This window comes from Tiliqua scincoides, chromosome 8 (assembly GCF_035046505.1).
Source record: "Tiliqua scincoides isolate rTilSci1 chromosome 8, rTilSci1.hap2, whole genome shotgun sequence".
Taxonomy (NCBI): domain Eukaryota; kingdom Metazoa; phylum Chordata; class Lepidosauria; order Squamata; family Scincidae; genus Tiliqua; species Tiliqua scincoides.
Genome location: NC_089828.1, coordinates 3,771,489 through 3,792,833, shown reverse-complemented (window position 1 = coordinate 3,792,833; position 21,345 = coordinate 3,771,489). Strand labels below are relative to the sequence as shown.

General features: G+C 42.3%; 1 protein-coding gene across 3 annotated transcripts in view; it reads left to right on the top strand.

Moving 5' to 3' along the window:
• Positions 1-21,345, top strand: part of ASB7 (ankyrin repeat and SOCS box containing 7) — a 50,272-nt gene that overhangs the window by 7,892 nt on the left and 21,035 nt on the right. For 2 of the 3 annotated variants that reach the window (XM_066635553.1, XM_066635552.1), the window contains exons 2-5: positions 647-779; positions 6,126-6,211; positions 11,910-12,170; positions 19,647-20,494. In XM_066635553.1, the coding sequence (XP_066491650.1) occupies positions 11,960-12,170; positions 19,647-20,410 (975 nt within the window). In that variant the 5' untranslated portion in view covers positions 647-779; positions 6,126-6,211; positions 11,910-11,959 and the 3' untranslated portion in view covers positions 20,411-20,494. Of the gene's footprint in view, positions 1-646; positions 780-6,125; positions 6,212-11,909; positions 12,171-19,646; positions 20,495-21,345 lie in introns of those variants that run through there. The other variant, XM_066635554.1, reaches the window with a different exon arrangement.

The window sequence follows — 21,345 nt, the reverse complement described above, 5'->3', positions numbered from 1 at the left end:
TTTAGTTTCACCTTTTGGTCTTAGAGGATCTCTCTGATAGGATTGCAATGCATAAATTGAGGAGTCCACACTGTTAGTGAGCCATTATGTTGTATAGGTTAAAGCAGCAAGCACCAAACCCCAGCCCATGGACCTGATCTGGTGTGCATGGTGTAGCACTTTCTGTTCAGTGCTGCAGCCACTTATCTTTCCAACCAATCGCCCTCTGATTGGCAATCAGAGCCCTGTAGAGCTGCAGGGAGGCTCACAGATGGAACTTTGAGCCTCCTGGAGGCCAGTGCAGCCCCCCAGGTAAGTAAAAAAGCCCCTAGGTCCCCATGGCACTATGATCACTGCAATGCCATTGGGGAGACTGCCTCACTCCCGCTAAGGGTTGGCTTGTTCTCAGAGTCTGAGTAGGACTTTGGGAACCACTGGACTAGATACAGGAAGACCTGAGTTGAAATCTTCAGTCAGCTGTGAAACTGGGTAACCTTGAGCCAGTCACGCTCTTTTGACTTCACAGCTTCGTTGTGATAAAATGGTAATAACGAGGGTCCACGTATGCTGCCTGAGCTCCTCGGAAGACAGGCAGGATAAAAATATAATAAATAAGGGAATTATCTTACAGCGGTTGCAAATTGAACTCCTTTGCTTTTCCTTCCAGGCTCATGCTACTTCTGAGGAGACTTGCAAATTCTGAATCCAAGACAAAAGTCAAGGGACGAAGATGTAACAGAAGAACCCAGTATACAGCTGACAACCTGCAATCCCCACCTGTTATGCTGTCACACTAGTTTGTAAGTGTTATTACCCACTGTTTGAAATTTGCTGGCCAGAGGTTGTAGCTGTCTCACATAACCTTCGTTATGAGGGGATAGGTGACAAGCTGGGAGCTACGAATGGCTGGAGTTTTCTCTTTGCATATCTGTACTGTGAAGTATTTGGATGATCTGTTTCAATTACTCAAGGGCCATGTTTTGAGTTAAATGACGACACTTCTTATAGCTTAATCTAGTCCCTCTTTCCTTGGAAGAAAGTTCCGTAAGACTCTCTACCTACTCTAAATATACATAGGATTACACTGCAATCCTATCAAAGTGTCAATGAGTTGCCTGGGACTAAATTTGTTTACAATCTTAGGGTGCAATCCTATACACCTGTGGTTCCCAGACTGTGAGCTGGGGCTTCCGGGGAGCTGCAGAAACTAGCCAAGAGAGCTGCTGAATACTCACAAAAAACCTGCCACCCTATACAATATATAGGATTGTAGCCCTAATGGAGAGCAGCAGCCAATGGCCCAGTAGGTCATTGGAACCACTTGTCAAAAATTTTTGGGAGCTTTAACTGTACACATTTGTCTGAGAGCAAGTATCACTGAGTTTAGTAGGACTTGACACATATAGAATTGGGCTGAATCTGGGTCTCTGTTGTGCAGAAGGATTGCTTATTATAGAATGCCTATTACATATACATGGTGAGTCAGAAATACAAAAATGGAAACAATGCAACTAGAACCAAGTAAACCCATTGTATTGGATTAACTCCTGGATGGGTTTGTATGTATCGGTTTCTGTGTGTTGTATATCCTGCAAGTCCCTGAAAACCGAATATGCCCTGCAACTGGTGAGTGTTTACAGTGGTAAAAGCCTTGAATGTGTTTTGGACTCTGTTGATGCTTTTGTAGTGCTGAGCCAAATATTGTCTTTGTTCAGTGAAGCTCAGCATGATTTGGGGAGCTCCTTCGTATTGCAGGAATTAGAAAATATGTCACTGGCAAAAGTTTGTAAGGTAAACAAGGAAGGATAGACTACATAGCCCTAGCAATTTGCTTAGTTTTGCTGAAATTAACCTTATGTTTAATTTTGATTTTGTTTTTATATTTTACTGCCAATATTTACATTTAATTAGATTAGATGCTCAAAAATAGCAAATATTTTCACTGTGGTGTTGAAATGCTTGAAGTATCTAAAATCTTCAGATGGCTTTTTTTTTGTTCTTGTTCAAATGGTGTGTTTATTATCAAACATTGTGCATAAATGGCATTTCATGTGGCTAAATTGGGATTTTGCATCTGCTCATGAATCTTCTAGGAGTTACCCAACATTTATTTATTTATATTCTTTCTTTCTCTCCAAATAATTGGGATGCTTGGGACACTTTTCCTTTTCAAGACTTTCTGGAAGTCTCCTGTGTTTTAGAACAGTTTTCAGTGCCAAAGAGTTCCAGTGCCTGGAACCTGGATCTTATTTATTTAAAACATCTATACCCCACCTTTCCTAAAGCTCAAGGTGCCTGTCTGCACACTTCCCTGGGAAACTAACTTGAATTTGCACCAAAAAAACAAACAAAACCCATCTCATGTACATACTGATAATGTGCTTAGTTCTTTATAGTGCTTAACTTGTGCAAGCTCTTGATGCACCACTGAGATGTAACATTTGTTCTCATCTTATAGTTACCCTGTAGAGGCTGACAGAGATTATAATTTGCACAGGGTTCCTGGTGATGAAACATCACTGAGGTATTGCTGAAGGCATGTTTTCCAGCCACAAATCCAGTACTCTCCACTTTGGATTCATACTCTGGTCAACTGACCGTAGACCAGTATAAAACCAAGAATGTCAGAAAACTAACAATGTTTCTCTCTATGTCACTGGTTCCCAAACTGTGGTCCAGGGATGCTGGAAGCGTTTTTTTCACTCCTGGAGACCTTGCGGACCACTTCTCAGGGTCTCACAGAGCACAGGTGGTCTGTGAGACCCTGAGAAGTGGTCCGCAAGGTCTTTGGTGGGGGGAACTCTTCCAGCATCTCTTGATCACTTCCAGCATCTCTCTGAGCAAGCAATTCCCCATGGACCACCTGCAGCTGGCAGCAAACCACAAATCTTCTCTATAATAAATCTCTAATAAATATTTTCTAATTACAGGCAGCCCACATTATCTGTGGTTTTGGTACCTGCAATTTCTTCATCTGTGGGTCTGTGGTGCAGGCCAGCCTGGAGCCTCCAGAGGTGAGGGGAGCTGTGCTCCTCTTGCCTGTGGAGGTTCTTCTGAAGCCCGCAGAAGCCATGCGTGTCCACTTGCTGTCTTTCTGGGCTTCAGAAGCCTCCAGACTGACTGGAGTTCAACTCCAATTGGGTTGGGTGAAAGCTACAGGTTTCAAATACCTGCAGATTTCCTTAACTGTAGGGGTTCCAGGAATGGAACCCTCATGGATAATGAGGGCCGCCTGCATTACGAATTTAAATGTTTTGTGGGTGGGTGGAAGGTTGCATGAGGTCCATGACAATTCCAGTTTTGGCATCAGTGGTTGGGATCCTCTGCTGTATGTAATACCTCACCTTTTAAAAAAAAAATCACTATGGTATCACTTGTTATTGGGGCAGGAATAATGTCTGCTTACCCTGTAGCCCTACAATAGTTTGGTATAAACAAAGAAGTTTACCAAAATGTCTTTTATTAGCCACTTATTAGTCTGTGAGTCTTGATAGTGAGTGCCCATTTGAAAGCAGCAAGGATTATGTGGCATGGATGCAGCTGAATGCTGTAATAAGTGGCACCCTAACACTAACCTTGTTTCAACATTTGATAATGCTTTTCACTTTCAATACATGCTATGAATGTTTCAGATCTTCAGTGCTATGAATGAATTTTTCCAGGGAATTGGGCACACTTATAGAACGCTTGCCTGATACTGAGGTCAGGGTTCAACAAATTCCGGGCATGAGGTCACTATGGCGACCCAAAACTGCCCAGTGGAACCTAGGGAATGGGCAGACGGACACTTTGCTGTAAAGTGTGGCAGCTGTGGCCTCAACTGCAGGAGCAGCTAGACTACCTTGGTGTTGAGTCAGGGCCAGACTCACCCAGTGGGGAGGGGTAGAAGCAATAGCCACAGTGCTGGCGATCCATCGCCCAATGGAGAGGGAATGTGTCTATGGAGGGAGACGCTTGCTCACATGCTGGGGTGGGGGTTGTCTCATGAAGTATGCACCTTCCTCTCCAGTAGGCCTCGCAGATGTGTGTTCCTTTCTCTATACCTTTGCTGCAGCAGCTCCCATTTATTTCGATAAAAAACCTTTAGATCTTTTTGCAGTCACGCTGAAACTTGCCAAATTTTGCCAAGACTTTCTTTGGGGCGTGGGGGCCGTGTAAAAACATAAAAACGTGAAAGCTGAAAAGTTTGTCTGGCTTCTGGATTCAAAGTAAATCTGTTGAGCCACATGTTAAGTTAATAATTCATTTCCACTAACAAGTGGTTAGTGTATGAGACTTTGGCTAGGAAGGTCCAGGGTTGACTTATGAATGTTCATTGGGCCAAGGTCTTCCAGTCTCCTTTAGCCTAACCACAGTGTTGGCATAGGTATAAAATGGGGTAATCTAAATCCATGTGTGCTACCCTGAGCTCAGTGGAGGAAGGGTGGAATACAAATGTGAATAATCACTTTATATTCACGATAGTAGTGAACCAATGTGCTTTTATAATTAGCCTCAGTATCAGACCTGTAGATGTTTAATTAGCACACTACATACGGTAACTTTAAAATTAATACTTTAAATGCTGGACCATTATTTGCCTATAAAGTGCCCAGCCCTATGTCTGCTAGCATTTATTCATCTTTGAAATTCTCAAGCGCAATGGCGTAACTGCAGTTCAGTAGTGCACAGCAGCAGTAGGCACAGTGTCTTAGTATTATTTGCTTCTCATTCTGTCCTAGAAGAAACCCAAGACAGTGTCTGAAAAATGCTACTTGGCTAGACTGGCATATGAAGTAACCTGGCATTTGTAAATGTAAGACTTGAAGAGCTTTTTGCATCCACAAATAAGCTCTGATTCTGATGTCATTACTGCAGACTAGCATTTATTTATTGCTAACAGAGGAGTACAGAATGGTTTCCTTCCACCACTCTCAGTTTTTCAAGTTATCTAAGAGGTGTCCTAATTGTCATTCTAGCCGTGTATCTTTATGTTGTATATAGCATGGCAGAAGGGAGCAACGCTGTGCAAATACAGCAAGACCATGTAGTGAAAGATCCACTCCAGTGTTAGCACACTGGGCCAGATCCAGCACAAGAACCAGGAGGAAGTACAAAAAGCAAGGATGCGGTAGGAGATGTCTGGTGGTGGACAAACAATATGTGTTCAGTGTTAACAAAGCCTAAGCACAATTATTCCATTTCCCCTTGCAAAAACCAAAATCTGAAAACATTACTAGTTTAAATAAAAGTCTCCTGCAATTAAAGAAAGCTTTTCCTTTATCTGTCCAATTTGAAATAAATTATGGTCTAGAAAAGTTGTATAGTGCATGTGCAGAGTAATGTCTTGTTCTGCATAAGTGTGAGCCATACTAAAGTGCAATTAAAGCTCACCCCTGTTAGTTGACTGACTGTCTCAAGTGTCATTGAAGGAGTGAACCTTCAAGAGGGTTAGGAAGGGAAGCAGTGGTGTTGGTTAGAGCTCCCAGGAACAGGGGTCTCCTACACAGGACAGGTAGTATAATCCTGATGAAGGAACTGATTCTCTGATCTGTGACCTAGGCATTGGGCGTACATATTTTCTGTGTTATTCAGTTCCACTGTTCAGTGTTCTCTATGTACTTGAAAATGCACAATAGAGAAGTGTAGCAGGAAGGGGGTCATTTCCCATCCAGGTCATTCCTAAGGCATCTTGTTTTTGGGATGAGTTGCAGGAGTATTCCTATAGGCCAGTGTTCAACTTCCCTGGCAGTATTTGTACTTCTGTGCACCTGTTGGAACTAAGGATGTGATGCAGTTGTCCCAGTATTCCTTCTCTTGTTTCTCCCTGTCTGCCCTGCACTCTTCTTCAGTTCTGCTAATGGAGCCAGTGAAATGAAGTACCCAGAATGAGTATTTTAAGTAGGTTTAGGATTTTAAATTTCTTCTTTGAATTTGTATATTTTAAATTTATATGCTAATTCTGTTGAGTACCATAAGCCACCTTGAGCTTCTGTAAATTCAGGGTATAAATGTTGTAAATGAATATTCTATGAAGACAATTGTTTATTTTTGTCCCTTTTGGAGTACCTTGGCATTGTGATGCCTGCAGCCCTTTAGCATTGAAGAGCTGATGAATGGTCTTTCTGTGTTTCACTTGTTAACAAGACTGCATTATTCATTTCAAGGTGGAGCAGTTTGCTTGTCATGCAAACAAGATTATGTATAATGAAGATGGAAAATGCAACTTTGAAAAGTGACCTATACCTATAAGGTAATTTTATTTTTATTTTTAATGGAATATTTGAGTTTCCACTCTTCTTAGAAAGTGTTATTTTCTCTGTCAAGGTTATAATAGTGGGAGGGATATTCAGGATCCATCAGAAGTTGGAGTTGGAGCCGAAGCCCAGATATCATATGTTTTGGAGAGCACTGCTCCTTATGCTATCTCCCCATCTTTGCACCCCACCCTCCATGCCACTTTTATCCTCTCAGACTTTGCTTCAGGGTCAGGTTCTGTTTCCTCACAAAATAAGCAGAACCTTTGTATCAATTCCCCCAAAGTTCTAAAATGGATTCCCCCAGCTTTGTGATTCCCCTGTCTGGTTCCCCTGGGGAGGGTGTACTGTACATCTTTTCTGCTAGGCCTTTACATAAGAACAGCCGCACTGGATCAGGCCATAGGCCCATCTAGTCCAGCTTCCTATATCTCACAGCGGCCCACCAAATGCCCCAGGGAGCACACCAGATAATAAGAGACCTCATTCTGGTGCCCTCCCTTGCAACTGGCATTCCGACATAACCCATTTCTAAAATCAGGAGTTTGCACATACACATCATGGCTTGTAACCCATAATGGATTTTTCCTCCAGAAACTTGTCCAATCCCCTTTTAAAGGCGCCCAGGCCAGACACCATCACCTCATCCTGTGGCAAGGAGTTCCACAGACTAAGTGCACACTGGGTAAAAAAAAAGTTTTCTTTTATCACTTCTAAACTCTCCCAAATTTCAGTTTTAGTAGATGTCCTCTGGTTCTGGTGTTATGTGAGAGTGTAAAGAGCATCTCCCTATCCACTCTGTCCATCCCCTGCATAATTTTGTATGTCTCAATCATGTCCCCCCTCAGGCGCCTCTTTTCTAGACTGAAGAGGCCCAAACGCCATAGCCTTTCCTCATAAAGAAGGTGCCCCAGCCCAGTAATCATCTTAGTCTCTCTCTTTTGCACCTTTTCCATTTCCACTATGTCTTTTTTGAGATGCAACAACCAGAACTGGACACAATACTCCAGGTGTGGCCTTACCATCGATTTGTACAACGGCATTATAATAGCCCTATTGTTCTCAGTACCTTTTTTAATGATCCCAAGCATAGAATTGGCCGCCGCACATTGGGTCGACACTTTCATCGACCTGTCCACCACCACCCCAAGAGCTCTCTCCTGATCTGTCACAGGCAGCTCAGAACCCATCAGCCTATATGTAAAGTTTTGATTTTTTGCCCCAATGTGCATGACCTTACGCTTACTGACATTGAAGCGCATCTGCCATTTTGCTGCCCATTCTGCCAGTCTGGAGAGATCCTTCTGGAGCTCCTCACAATCACTTCTGGTCTTCACTACTCTGAAAAGTTTGGTGTCGTCTGCAAACTTTGCCACCTCACTGCTCAACCCTGTCTCCAGATCATTTATGAAGAGGTTGAAAAGCACCGGTCCCAGGACAGATCCTTGGAATACACACTGCTTTTCACCTCTCTCCATTGTGAAAATTGTCCATTGACACCCACTCTCTGTTTCCTGGTCTTCAACCAGTTCTCAATCCATGAGAGGACCTGTCCTCTAATTCCCTGACTGTGGAGTTTTTTCAGTAGCCTTTGGTGAGGGACCGTGTCGAACACCTTCTGAAAGTCCAGATATATAATGTCTATGGGTTCTCCCGCATCCACATGCCTGTTGACCTTTTCAAAGAATTGTATAAGCTTCGTGAGGCAAGACTTACCCTTACAGAAGCCATGCTGATTCTCCCTCAGCAAGGCCTGTTCTTCTATGTGGTTTGAGATTCAATTTTTGATGAGGCATTCCACCATCTTACCCAGTATAGATGTTAGGCTGACCAGCCTATAGTTTCCCGGGTCCCCCCCCTTTCCCTTTTTAAAGATCGGCGTGACATTTGCTATCTTCCAATCTTCTGGCACCATGGCCATTTTGAGGGACAAGTTGCATATTTTAGTCAAGAGATCAGCAATTTCATTCTTCAATTCCTTAATAACTCTTGGGTAGATGCCATCAAGGCCTGGTGACTTATTGATCTTTAATTTGTCAATGAGGTCTGAAACATCTTCTCTTTTAACCTCTATCTGACTTAATTCCTCGGTCAGGAGGGGCCGTTTGGGCAACGGTCTCTGCCCAAGGTCTTCTGCCGTGAAGACAGATGCAAAGGACTCATTTAATTTCTCTGCCATCTCCAAGTCTCCTTTTATCTCCCCTTTCCCTCCCTCACCATCCAGAGGGCCAACCGCTTCTCTGGCGGGTTTCCTGCTTCTAACATATTTGAAGAAGCTTTTATTATTCCCCTTAATGTTGCTGGCCATGCGTTCCTCATAGTCTCTCTTGGCCTCCCGTATCACCTTCTTACATTTCTTTTGCCACAGTTTATGTTCCTTTTTATTCTCCTCATTAGGGCAAGGCTTCCATTTACAGAAGGAAGCTTCCTTGCCCTTTACAGTCTCTCTAACTTGGCTCGTTGGCCATGCGGGCACCCTCCTGGATTTAGTGGAGCCCTTCTTTCTTTGTGGTATACACCACTGCTGGGCCTCTATTACTGTTGTTTTAAGCAGCCTCCATGCACTCTGTAGAGATTGGATTCTTTTTACCTTCCTTTTCAACCTCCTTCTAACCAGCCTCCTCATTTGAGGGAAGTCCGCCCGTCGGAAGTCAAGGGTTTTTGTGAGAGATTTGCCCGGTATTCTTCCCCCGACGTGCATGTCGAAACGGATCGCAGCATGATCACTGTTCCCCAATGGCTCCGTAACATTGACATCTCTAACCAGGTCCTGCGTACCGCACAATATTAAATCCAGAGTCACCTGTCCTCTGGTGGGCTCCATGACTAGCTGCTCTAAGGCACAGTCATTTAGCATGTCAAGGAATCCGGTCTCCTTTTCGTAACCGGAACACAAATTGACCCAGTCTACATGAAGATGATTGAAGTCCCCCATGATTACAACACTGTCCCTCCTTGTCACCTCCCTGATCTGTTTCCTCATTTCAAGGTCCCCTTCCGATTTCTGGTCTGGAGGACGATAGTACACCTCCAGTATTACATTGCTCCACAGGCCTGGTAATTTAACCCGCAGAGATTCTACGGTGGAGTCGGACCCACCTTCAAACTCTACTTTGCTGGATTCTATCCCTTCCTTAACATAAACGGCCACCCCACCTCACCTCCAACACGCCCCTGCCTGTCCCTCCTGTAGAGTTTATAGCCCGGGATTGTGGTATCCCACTGATCCTCCGCATTCCACCAGGTTTCCATTATGCCCACTATGTCAATGTTTTCCCTTGTCACCAGACATTCCAGTTCTCCCATCTTTGCTCAGAGACTTTGGGGATTTGCATAAAAGCATTTGTACATGGAATGCCCCAGGATGGGCTGCTTATTAGCTCCTTTGTCCCCGCATCCTCTCACTGTACCAAATCGTCAATCACATCCCATCACGCTACCATTCCCAATTTCTTCTCCTACTCTGCCTTTGTCTTGTTGTTCTCTAACCTCCCCATCCTCGTCCCATAGGGATGAGGAGTCCCAAACCGGATGCCCCTCGGCTCCTGTTGGCCTTCCCCCAGGGATCAGTTTAAAAGCTGCTCTGCCACCTTTTTAATGTTATGCGCCAGCAGTCTGGTTCCATTCTGGTTCAAGTGGAGCCCGTCCCTCTTGTACAGGCCTCGCTTGTCCCAAAACGTTCCCCAGTGCCTAACGAATCTAAACCCCTCCTCCCTACACCACCGTCTCATCCACGCATTGAGACCCCTGATCTCCGCTTGCCTAGTTGGCCCTGCACGTGGAACAGGTAGCACTTCAGAGAACGCTACCTTTGAGGTCCTGGCTTTCAGCTTCCCACCTAATAGCCTAAATTTGGCCTCCAGGACCTCCCAGCTACACTTGCCCACGTTGTTGGTGCCGACATGCACCACAACCGCTACCTCCCCCCCTACTGTCTACCAGCCTGTCTAGACAAGAAGTGATGGTTTGACTGGCTTTGTTTTGACTGGCTGCTGTTTTTGCTGTTCTTTTGACCTTTGTTGAATTTGTTTTGTTGATTTCTCCTAAAGGCGGCTAACATGGCTCTAATAATAATGTTCCAATGGCAAATCTGAAGAAATATGTATATTTTCTGCACATTTTCCAAACCCAGTTTCTTATAGAACTAACTCCTTGATCAGATAGACTGAACATAGTTTCAGACATTGAATATTAAATGTCAAATAGTCCAGAACTTGGGTAGCATTTGCTGCTTCTATTCTAGCCATCATTACTCCATAGATGGACATTCTAATGGATGCTTAGAAGTACTTTAAAGCCATTTTAATGTCAGTTAATGGCTTTCTGGCTATGTCAATTTTTTTAAACCACCAATTTTTTGTGTGTAATTTTTGCAACATATGAGTTTATCTGCTGTTTGTTATATTGAAAAGGAAGGAGACACCCACTCTCAGTTTCTCTCTGGCATGTAAATGTGCAGGTTGGGGAAAGAAAAAGGAAACACTGCTATTTGCAGTGTATGTCTGTGAATTATAGTACAGTATAGAATATACTGTATAGGGTCGGGGAAAGATAACTGGTTGATTGAATGGTCTCTTGTAGTATGTTCTAGCTTATCTCATTTAAAAACAGTAATTTGTAGATAGTGTTGCATGACAGTGCATAACAAGTGGGCCCTACTTATCCGCAGATATCTGGTTATGTGGTGTGCTCCCTGGGGCATTTGGTGGGCCACTGTGAGATATAGGAAGCTGGACTAGATGGGCCTATGGCCTGATCAGGTGGGGCTGTTCTTATGGATTTGGGACCTACAGATTTGACTTAACACTGGTTGCTACCCATGCTATTGAAAATGCCTTCCAGTTACATCAGGGAGGTGTTCTGAGGCCCAGGGAGGCTGCGCACTGCCTCCTTGCACTTCAGAACACCTTTGGACATGACAAGAAGGCACCTCGGGTCACATCAAGAAGTCCTCTGAGGGCCCCACCCACAGATTTCATTATCTGCAGGTTTGGTATCTGCAGAGGTGGTGGTGGTGGTGGTGGTGGTCTGGGAATGGATCCTCCACAGATACAAGGTTCAACCTATACTTTTTTATTTTTACTAGTGACTATTTCTACTATTTTTTCCTTCTTTTAAGCCACATCTCTTTAAAGCTCAAGGCAGGCTGGCTAGAGTAGTGGCTCTTAAACACAGCATATTTCTAGTTCAGTGTCATCTTTAATGCGTAATGTGTTCAAGTCTTTGGACGGAAACTTAAAAATGACTGATCAAAATATACTCTTGTGTTGGTTTATATGACCTAGGGCACTATACTAACCAGGTCTACTCAGAAGGAAGTCCTATTTTGTTCAATGGGGCTTACTCTCAGGAAAATGTAGTTAAGATTGCAGCCCTAGTTGACCTTCCTTGAGCATTGCCTAGAATAGATAAGAGCCAAGTCAATGTTGCTATATAAGATTTTGATTCATGATTGTTTCAGTTGTCACATGGGATAAGAATTCATAGCTGGGCTCCAAAGAGTGCCTTGTTTTGGGTTGAGTGAAGCTTTCAGAATGGTTTTCTAGGGGTGTCAGCAGCATAGTGGAGCCAAGAGCCCCTTTGCATACTGTCCTATATTTCTTACCACTGCTGCAGTTTTATTTTTCTCTTGTCCTTTTCCCCACCCATCCACTCCCTTTATTCTCATTTGTATTCATTCTTTGTCAATTAAAGGTGACCAGTGAGACCTCATGACCCTTCTTTAGGAGGTGGATTCTGCTAGGATGTTACATCACCACTGCCGGAGGAATCCAGAGCTACAGGAAGAATTGCAGATTCAGGCTGCAGTGGCTGCTGGGGATGTTCACACAGTGCGCAAGATGCTAGAGCAGGGCTATTCTCCAAATGGTCGAGATGCCAATGGCTGGACCTTGCTCCACTTCTCGGCAGCACGAGGGAAAGAAAGATGTGTTCGTGTATTCCTTGAACATGGAGGTTGGTTGATTAACAGAAGTGTGTGTGTGGTTGTCTGTCTGAGCAGTTTAGATTCTCATCATTCTGACCATCTTTCAGAATTCTTCTGTCTTTCTTTTAAATGGCAAAAGTCTTCTTTTGTCCTCTTGCAGTTGGCTTCACAAAATTCTCTGTTAAACTGGGTAAAACTTAATCCTTGTTGCTTATCACTAGAAAGCTAAAGGCAGTCTTAAACAAAAACTGATCAGGTGATGTGTAGCATCATAAAATCTACTACAGCTTCACCACAGGGTCTGCTGTAACATGTGTCACTTCTGTACACATCAGACAGAGAACAGGTTAAGGATAGTGTTTCCAGAACTCATTGCTGTGCTCGGGTAGAAGCTACATTTACTCCAGTATCTCCTGCTTGAACCCTAAACCATGGGGTAAGATAGTTCAACATTTGACTGCCAGTGAACTGAAACCTGCTTGTTGGCATAATGTGTTGGTAAACTTGAGGCAGGGTGGAAGCTGTCTTCTCCCACATGAAAGCTCCAGGGATGTTCTCAGATGATTCCTTTTTTGGGGGGGTGGGGAGGATCAGCCAGCTGGGACAAGCAGCTAATAGCCTGAGCTAGTCCAACTGAATCAGTCTGAAAATTTGATATTCTCCTGATCTAAAACTTCATGTATAAGTACCACATTAACTGCTCATTGATAGCCAGTGCACGTAATTGTACTGGGGCAGGGAAATCTAAGATGGAAATAATTTCATATGTTGCAAGTGAGATTTAAATCTTATTGTTTGATTCTGGTTATGTGATCAACTGCCACTTGCTCTTTTGGAGTCTTGGCAACAGTGTTTGCATTTTGAACTTCTCTTTCCTGATAGTCTCACAGTGAAGCAGATTCCCGTGCTTGTGCTGTGGCTGTATCTGTAAAGAAAAGAACAGTGTGCTCAAATTGCATCTTCCCTTTTTAAATTATTTTTTCTTTGTATTGCCCCATGTACACAAGAACATGTGTTCCATAATATGAAGTTTTTGTGGCTCAGTGACACAGTTGTGGAATTGGGTCCCGTGTCAAGGGAATTATGGTTTCAACCTATTGGTCGCTACAGGGAGAATAAATTACAATGTTTTGCCTGGCATCTTAAAGGTTATTGGATGTGTTGTGGCATATGCTTTTGTGGACTAGTGCCTACTCCATCAGATGCTTGAAGTATTATCCTCTATTGGCAGAGGGGTGTATGTGTAGTTATAACGATCCGAAAAAAATGGTAAATGACAGGCCAGATGGTTATGAATTGCATTTCTTGCTTCTGATTAAGGGGTCTCTTGTTCACAGAAGTTTATGCTACAGTATATTGTTGCTCCTTAAGATGTCACAAATTATTTGGGTTGTACCCAAAGAACTTCTTGCTCCAGAGGAAAGACAACTGGGACTACAGATTGACCTTTGTGTGACTTGCTATAACAGACCAATTCAGCTATTTTTTTGGAAGTTGCTGGGAGAATAGCACAAGTCCCAAGTATCAAGAAATTACTTACCACTGCTTCCAAGCAAAGGAAGGTTTAGCTTGGACCTGAACCACAGAACCTTCGTATACTTTACAAGTGTAGTAAAGTTATTGTTGAATGCTTAACACAAAAAGCTTCAACTGATTTTTGTGCCTTCCTCTGCTACGTTTTGCCAGAAGATGGCAGTATAGTACTTGCAGAGCCTATGTAAGCTAGACCTGACATGTGTTTGCTCTAAAAAAAAAATACAGTACTCAGAATTGTAAATTCAGATGTTGAATATATGTACTTCAGTTGTTCTCTGAAAGCTCAGCTATCCAATAGAGAAAAAAATATCTGTACTGTATTTGATGCCCAATAATGCTGGGGGCCCTTGTATCTACGGATTCTGTATATGTGGATTCACTTATCCATGGATTGGGTCTGGCTGCTCTGCATGCAGGCCCCTTGGAGGCGGGGGGGAGCTCTGCTTCCCTTGCCTCCAGAAGGTCCTCTGAGCCCAGCAGAGACCTCCATTCACAGGCTTCTGCAGGACTCGAACTGAACCCAACAGTGAAAAAAATGCAACTTCCAGTTTCATGGGGAAACCAGAAGTTGTGTTTGTTTTTTTTCCTCTGTTGGGCTCAGAGGACTCTCCAAAGGTGAGGGGAGCAGAGCTTCCCTTGGCTCTGGAGGATGGGGGGGGGGGGGAGGATGTTTGCCTATATCCACAGTTTTACTTAACTGTGCGGGTTCCGAAACAGAACCCCCATGGATACGGGGGCATGCCTGTATTGAATTTCAATATCCGATATGAGAGAGTTGACATTGTTTATAGTTGACACAGAATGGCATTTAGCATGTGATGCTATTGATTGGCAATATATGGTGTTAATACATGTTTATAATAATGTTTATGTGCCTAGAATTTTCTAGGCACTGTACATAGATTAAAAAACACTACAGGCGCTGCCTGCAGGCTTATAATTTAATGGACACTTTTCCTTTAAGGGAAAAGTGATGGGCAGGGAAAAAAGAAAGACACTAATTCAGATACCCATTCTTACATAAAATTACTAATTGTTTTAGTGATGAGGCTGTTGACGGAGGCAGGTCTGGGAGGAGATAAACTGAATAGCAGTGCTTCCGGATGGTGCAGTAGAGGAGACATTGCTGTTTTGCGTCTCACTTTAAGGCAGCAGTGGAATGGTCACTGAAGTTGCAGTGACTTGCAAAGTTTCTACATTCATGAAACCCTGTCCACAGAGTCTTCTATCACAAGTCTCACCCATGCACCCTGCACATCACAGAAGATTCTGAGGCATACTTACTTGGGTCATGCACAGCAAGGTTAGGGGCCGAGCTGTCAGTCAGATATTCCCCAGTGTTTGCCCCTTGCAGAAGATCAATGATGGTGGGCGAGCTGTCTATGAACTGCTGTTTTCTTGGGTGATTTCTTTAATAAGCTTTCATAGAATCCAAGGTTTTTCAAAACATGGCTTGAATCCACTAGTAAATACTTATGGTAGTTGGTGTGTCATGGTTTCTATATCTTCTAGCTGAGCATTTGGTGGGTAACAGGCAATAAGAGCACTTCATGAGAGATCGTGATTGTTTGGCTTTGGGGGTAGGCTTCAATTAAGACATACTAATGAATTAAAGCCTTAGAATTTATTATTTACTTTCCAATTTGCATTTTGGTGTAAAATTTTCCACTTCAAATAAAATGTGTATCAGATTCAGAAAATTCATCACATTTCAGATACAGTGTTTGTATCATTTGTTTGATCAACTCTGATGTAAGAACCCCTTGCAGGCATTACACAGACAGCTTAACCAAGTAGGAAACTAGTTCAGTAAAGTCTGATCCTAAACAGGATTATAGTAACCAGTTATGATTGTCTGATTACATTGCTGCAATGTGACTTTCTAGAAGTAGCTAGTTTAAACAGGCTGAATCTTCTGTGCTCTCCCGTGGTAACTGCATACTGTATTGTAGTTCACTAGAGGGAGCAGAATTATTTCTAAGGATACAGTGGTTTGAAAGTTGTTTGGTTTAACTTCTGCATGTGGTTCCAACAGAGCAGGCCAGTTATGATGATAATGATAATGTGGACGTAAAGTTCCTCAGTCGTGCTAGAGAAATTGCCGGAAAGGCAGTGGTTGGACTGGTTCAGGAACTTGAAGAGCACTGCAGGAAGAATGTGAGATTACGGTTGGGAATAGCAGGATGGCCTGTTCAGTTGCCACTGTTTCCAAGACAGAAGTAGCTCAGTGTTTCCATCTTTTCTTTGCAATTTCTCATTGAAGTACAGTTATCCATACCACCCGATCATCAAATTCTTCCTCTTGAATCAGATAGTCCCCTCATTTATGAACACCGTCCTTAACTTTCAGTTTGCACACCCAAGTGGTTTAATCTTAACTGCAGAATCATGTGTCTCTTTATAAGATTTTAAAAAAAAATAAAATTTTTTTTAAAGAGAGAAGGGGTATTCAGGTGTGGTTATCTTTAGCCTACATAAATTGTATTTGTGTAACATTTTCTGAAAAACCAGTTTAGTTTACCCATTTCTTCCCAGCCCACAGCCCACATTTGATTCCAGCTACATATATGCAAAGTTGGACAGGAATGGCTTAAGAAGCAATATTGGAGCAATTGATCTCTTTTGTACCCTTCCTTTTGATTGTCAGTGAAAACAGGGAAAAAAAGTTAATGCAAAATGTACCTTATTTTAAAAGACAGGAAGTTTAATGCATTTTATGCTAGGGTAAACTCTTTATTAGAGACAATCTCTGTTCAGAAAGTTTTGTCCCGAGCAAATTATTGCAAAATGTACATGTTTGCTCATCTACAAAACAAATGTACTGAAATTGTCTGCACTGGATCCTTCCACTGTCCAGCTAGCGGGGAAACGAAACTATTGTTCACTTGTAAAAGTAAATATTGTCCATTCTTCAGCCAAGCAATTGTCCAGGATGTGATTTGTGTTTCACAGTGCTAACATAAATCTTGCACATTTCTTATCTTAATTTTGTAGGCAGTGTCAGTGCAGGTGTTTAGGGTTGGAAGGTTTGAAAATTTTTTGATGGGGAAAGGAACGTGTGTGTCTGTGTTGGAAGAATATTAAATCTAATCAGATCATGGTTTTACTTTTAGGTGTGTGTGTGTGTGTGTGTGTGTGTAGAGGGGGAAAATATCTCTATGAATTTTGTTATTTCACCTGATTTTTTTTTCCATCCTTCCTTAATAAACAGATGTTTGCATTCTTGCAAAATCTTAAAATTTTGCAAAATGGCAAACCCATATTATTGTCATTTTTATAGAAAACATTTCAGATCATCTCGATCAAGACTAACATATAGCGTACATGTTTTGGAAATGCTGCAGACCACAGAGGAACTTTCTTTACCTTATACAGTATTACACCCCCCAAAACAACCTCATCTTGCCAGACCACAATACATCCGCATCTTGGGCCAGCAGATGTTGCTACACATGCTTCTCTTTAAGTCCAAGAAGCAGCACAAGGGGAAAAACAAAACACTGAAAGAAGCATGAAATGTTAGAGCTGAAGGGGACTGGGGTAGGTAGAAATACCTTGAGCAGTTGGTTTTAAAGTGCATGGTGGAGGCCAGGGAAATCTGACTGTATGAGATCAATTTGTGTATTCGTACTCCTTTTAATTTGTCTTCTAGCCAGAATATAGTAACCAGGGGGAAGAATTGACTTGAAAGCATATCTAGCTACTAGAATTCAAGCTTCAGTTAATAAATTCATGCGTTGCATTCTAAAATTAGGATTTTGTTAATCTCACTTTAATTTGAATTGTCACTTTTAGGTGGGTATCTTGCTCTGCTTCTTGTTTAAAACTTCTGTACAAAACATTGATTCATAGAAAACCCTTTAAAACTCCCCGAAAATGAATTGCATTGAGGGAAAGCATCTTCTGAATACTGCTGGTGTCAAGATACAACACTGTGTGGTGGAAGTATTGTGTGTGATTACTATTTTACATTTCATAGTAGTGATAGTTTATTACTTCAATCAAACCTTCCAAGAGATTGCATAAATATGAGACTGTGCAAAAGGGGAAAAATATATCTCCTATATTTTGGATCCTCTTCTATACAATATTACAGTGTTTCTCAAACTGTGGGTTGGGACTATAGGTGGGTCGTGAGCCAATTTCAGGTGGGTCCACATTCATTTCAATATTTTATTTTTAATATATTAGACTGGTATGTGACTGCATTTGGGGAAATGTTAGACCTGTACTTTTACCAAGCTACTATGTATATTTTTTCAACAATGATAGTAAATTGGTCTTACGCCTAGGTAAGCATGGGTAGGATTGCAGCCTAGGATTGTTAAATAATTTCCTGCTTGATGATGTCACTTCCAGTCATGACCATCACTTCCAGTGGATCCTGACAGATTCTCATTCTAAAAAGGATCCCGGTGCTAAATATGTGAGAACCACTGCAGTATCACCGCAGATACTCGCCTATAAGTCCATCTCACAGATAAGACGAGGGCAGGTTTTGAGCCCAAAATCATGGAATTTGCTATGACCCTCGGGTAAGTCAGGGGTTTAACTTGGAGAAGTGTCTGACTATAATTTTGTCTGATTTTACCCGAGGCCAGATCCTGAAAAATAACCTCCCAGTAATTGTTACCTAAGAACTGTACAGTCACTAATTTATTAAAAACACAGTATATATACATAGTATGTATACATCTATACATACATGTATACATACATAGTATGTATACATTCATGTATACATACATAGTATGTATACATACATACACTATTTTTTAATAGTTTTTGTTATACTATGTATACATAGTATAGCAAAAACAGTATTAAAAATAGTCTCTAATTTATTAAAAGCTATGATAGATCATAAGATACATTTTTATTCACTAATTTTTTTAATTGTTCTCTTAACAACCATTTGTAAACACTATCAGAATAAGGCCACAATCCCATCCACACTTTCCTGGGAGTAAGCCTCATTGATTTTAATGGAACTTACTTCTGAGTAGACAAGCCTAGGATTGGGCTCTAAGTACACTGGAAACAGCATACCAGTAGAACCATTAACCAAGTGGAGGGTGGGGGCCTCACGGATGGCAATTAATCCCTTACTTCTCCCCCAGGAGAGTTTCAGTGGCTCCTGCATAGGCACAGAACATTGCAATGGGATCTCAGAGGCAGCTAAACTTTGCTGCATAAATGCCTGATTGCCTGGGGATACTGCAGAAGCAAGCATGCTCTCCTAAAAGCTTCCTACATAAGCAGCTGTTGCAAGTGCTTCCTAGCTCCTGCCAGCATGCAGCTAAGATCTCAGCAGAAGATCACTTGCTCCCTAGCTCCCTCCCTCCCTCCCACAATAGTGATTGGCTGGCTCACTCTCCTCCTCCCCCCACCCTTGCTGCTTGCCTGCCCCAGAGATAAGGCGGGGCAATGATTCAGGCTGCTTTTCTGGGAAGAAATTTTTTGCCTTATAGGCGAGTATCTATGGTAAATTGAGTACAAAGACCCTTGATCTGGACCTGATACCTCTTTTAATTGAGCAACCACTGCCCTCACCAGACAAAATCACATCTTAAATTACAGTAATTTTTAGTCGGAGGAACAGCACTGAACTAGAACGAGGCAAACCCCTAGCCACATATTTACAATTTCATGCAGACTGTGTTGTGGTATTGTTGGGATCAGCCAGAGTTGGAAATCCCTAAGCTAGGATCCTGGTTTTTCCCAGTGATGTTGGATGTCTCCAACTATCCAGATGTTTACTAATTCACTCTAAAATGAGTCCTGTAAAGCACTATATAAACGCTAATTGACATTAAAGGAGAGTAAATTAATCAAGTGGAACAGCTGAATAAGAGTGTTTTCTAGATCCCAGGAATGTTCACAATGCACAGAAAAAAATAGTTGTATATTAAACTGCCTTCTTTAGATTTTTTAAACGACTAACTTCATAAAATGTTGCTTAACTTTAGCTGATCCCACCGTGAAAGATTTAATTGGAGGCTTCACTGCTCTGCATTACGCAGCCATGCATGGCCGGGCCCGGATAGCACGCCTAATGCTGGAATCTGACTACCGTGTTGATATTATTAATGCAAAGAGCAACGATGGCTGGACTCCCCTCCATGTGGCGGCTCACTATGGCAGAGACTCGTTTGTTCGACTCCTGTTGGAGTTCAAGGCTGAGGTTGATCCGCTTAGTGACAAAGGTACGACACCACTTCAACTGGCCATTATCCGTGAACGGTCCAGCTGTGTCAAAATACTCTTGGATCACAATGCCAACATTGACATTCAAAATGGCTTCCTGTTACGCTATGCTGTGATCAAAAGTAATCACTCTTACTGCCGGATGTTCCTTCAGAGAGGGGCAGATACAAACCTGGGGCGCTTAGAAGATGGACAGACACCGTTGCACTTGTCTGCACTTAGGGATGATGTACTCTGTGCGCAGATGTTGTACAATTATGGGGCAGACACTAATACAAGGAACTATGAAGGACAGACGCCATTGGCGGTTTCAATAAGTATTTCTGGAAGTAGCCGACCTTGCTTGGATTTTCTACAGGAAGTAACAAGTACGTATATTGCAAATTTAATCGAAATTTTATCTCATGTCCTTTGTTTGCATGACCGCGGAATAGAACATTTCTTGGCAGCTTATTTATTTATCTGGGGAATTAGATTCCTCAGAATAATGGTGTTCCCGATAAACTGTTTGAAAAACCTTCCCTAATATTTTCTGCTGGTCCAAATTAATCTTAAAGATCTACATGTATCTGCACAGATTACTGCTGACCTATGGTGATAAGCATACAATATTTTACAGGACTTTTTACTTACTTGCAGAAGAAACATAATAAAAAACCCAATTTCTTATTACCTTCCCTCCCCCTTCTCTGTTTGGCATTGGGACTGAAGAAGAAGTAGAGACTTTCTGGTGCATGATTGTTTTATCCCTCATGACTGCAAAATGAGTTGGTGGTTTTCTGCTACTCACTGTCTCAAGGATGTGTGCATTTTATATGACTAACACCAATATGTTCTAATATGAGAAATGATTGTGCATCATATTAACTTAATCATCATTTAACAATATTTACATCATTGAAATATACTTTACTAGTCTTTTCCACTCTAGCAGTTTTTCTCCCCCCCTCCCCCCCTCCCAAATCCTGTTTGCACTTGTGAGACCTTAATCTGATTGAAGGAATAATAATAAGGTGACTGGGATAGATTTTTGCTGGATAAGCCAAAAAGGAACAGGATTTAAGGGCCCAATCCTGTCCAACTTTCCAGCACTCATGCAGTCACAGTGCAGCCCCAAGGTAAAGGAACAAACAATCCCTTACCTTGAGGCCTTCATGTCTGTCCCATCACCGCAGTATGTAGTGCACGTGCTGTTGGCACGGCTGTATCAGCACTGGAAAATTGTATAGGATTGGCCCTAAGTTTCTGAATTATCAACTCAATTTGAGCTTGCAGTTCCATTGAAACTTTAATTTTTAACTTTCAGACTTTGCTTGGACAGAATGTTATGCCATGACTACATTGTTTGGCATCAGATAAAATAAACCTTAGGCTCATCTGCTCCTCTTGCCTCTCTCCCCCCCTCCCCCCCGCTTCCCAACTTTCTCTCTGGCAGCAAGTCATGGTTTGCCATTGCATGTG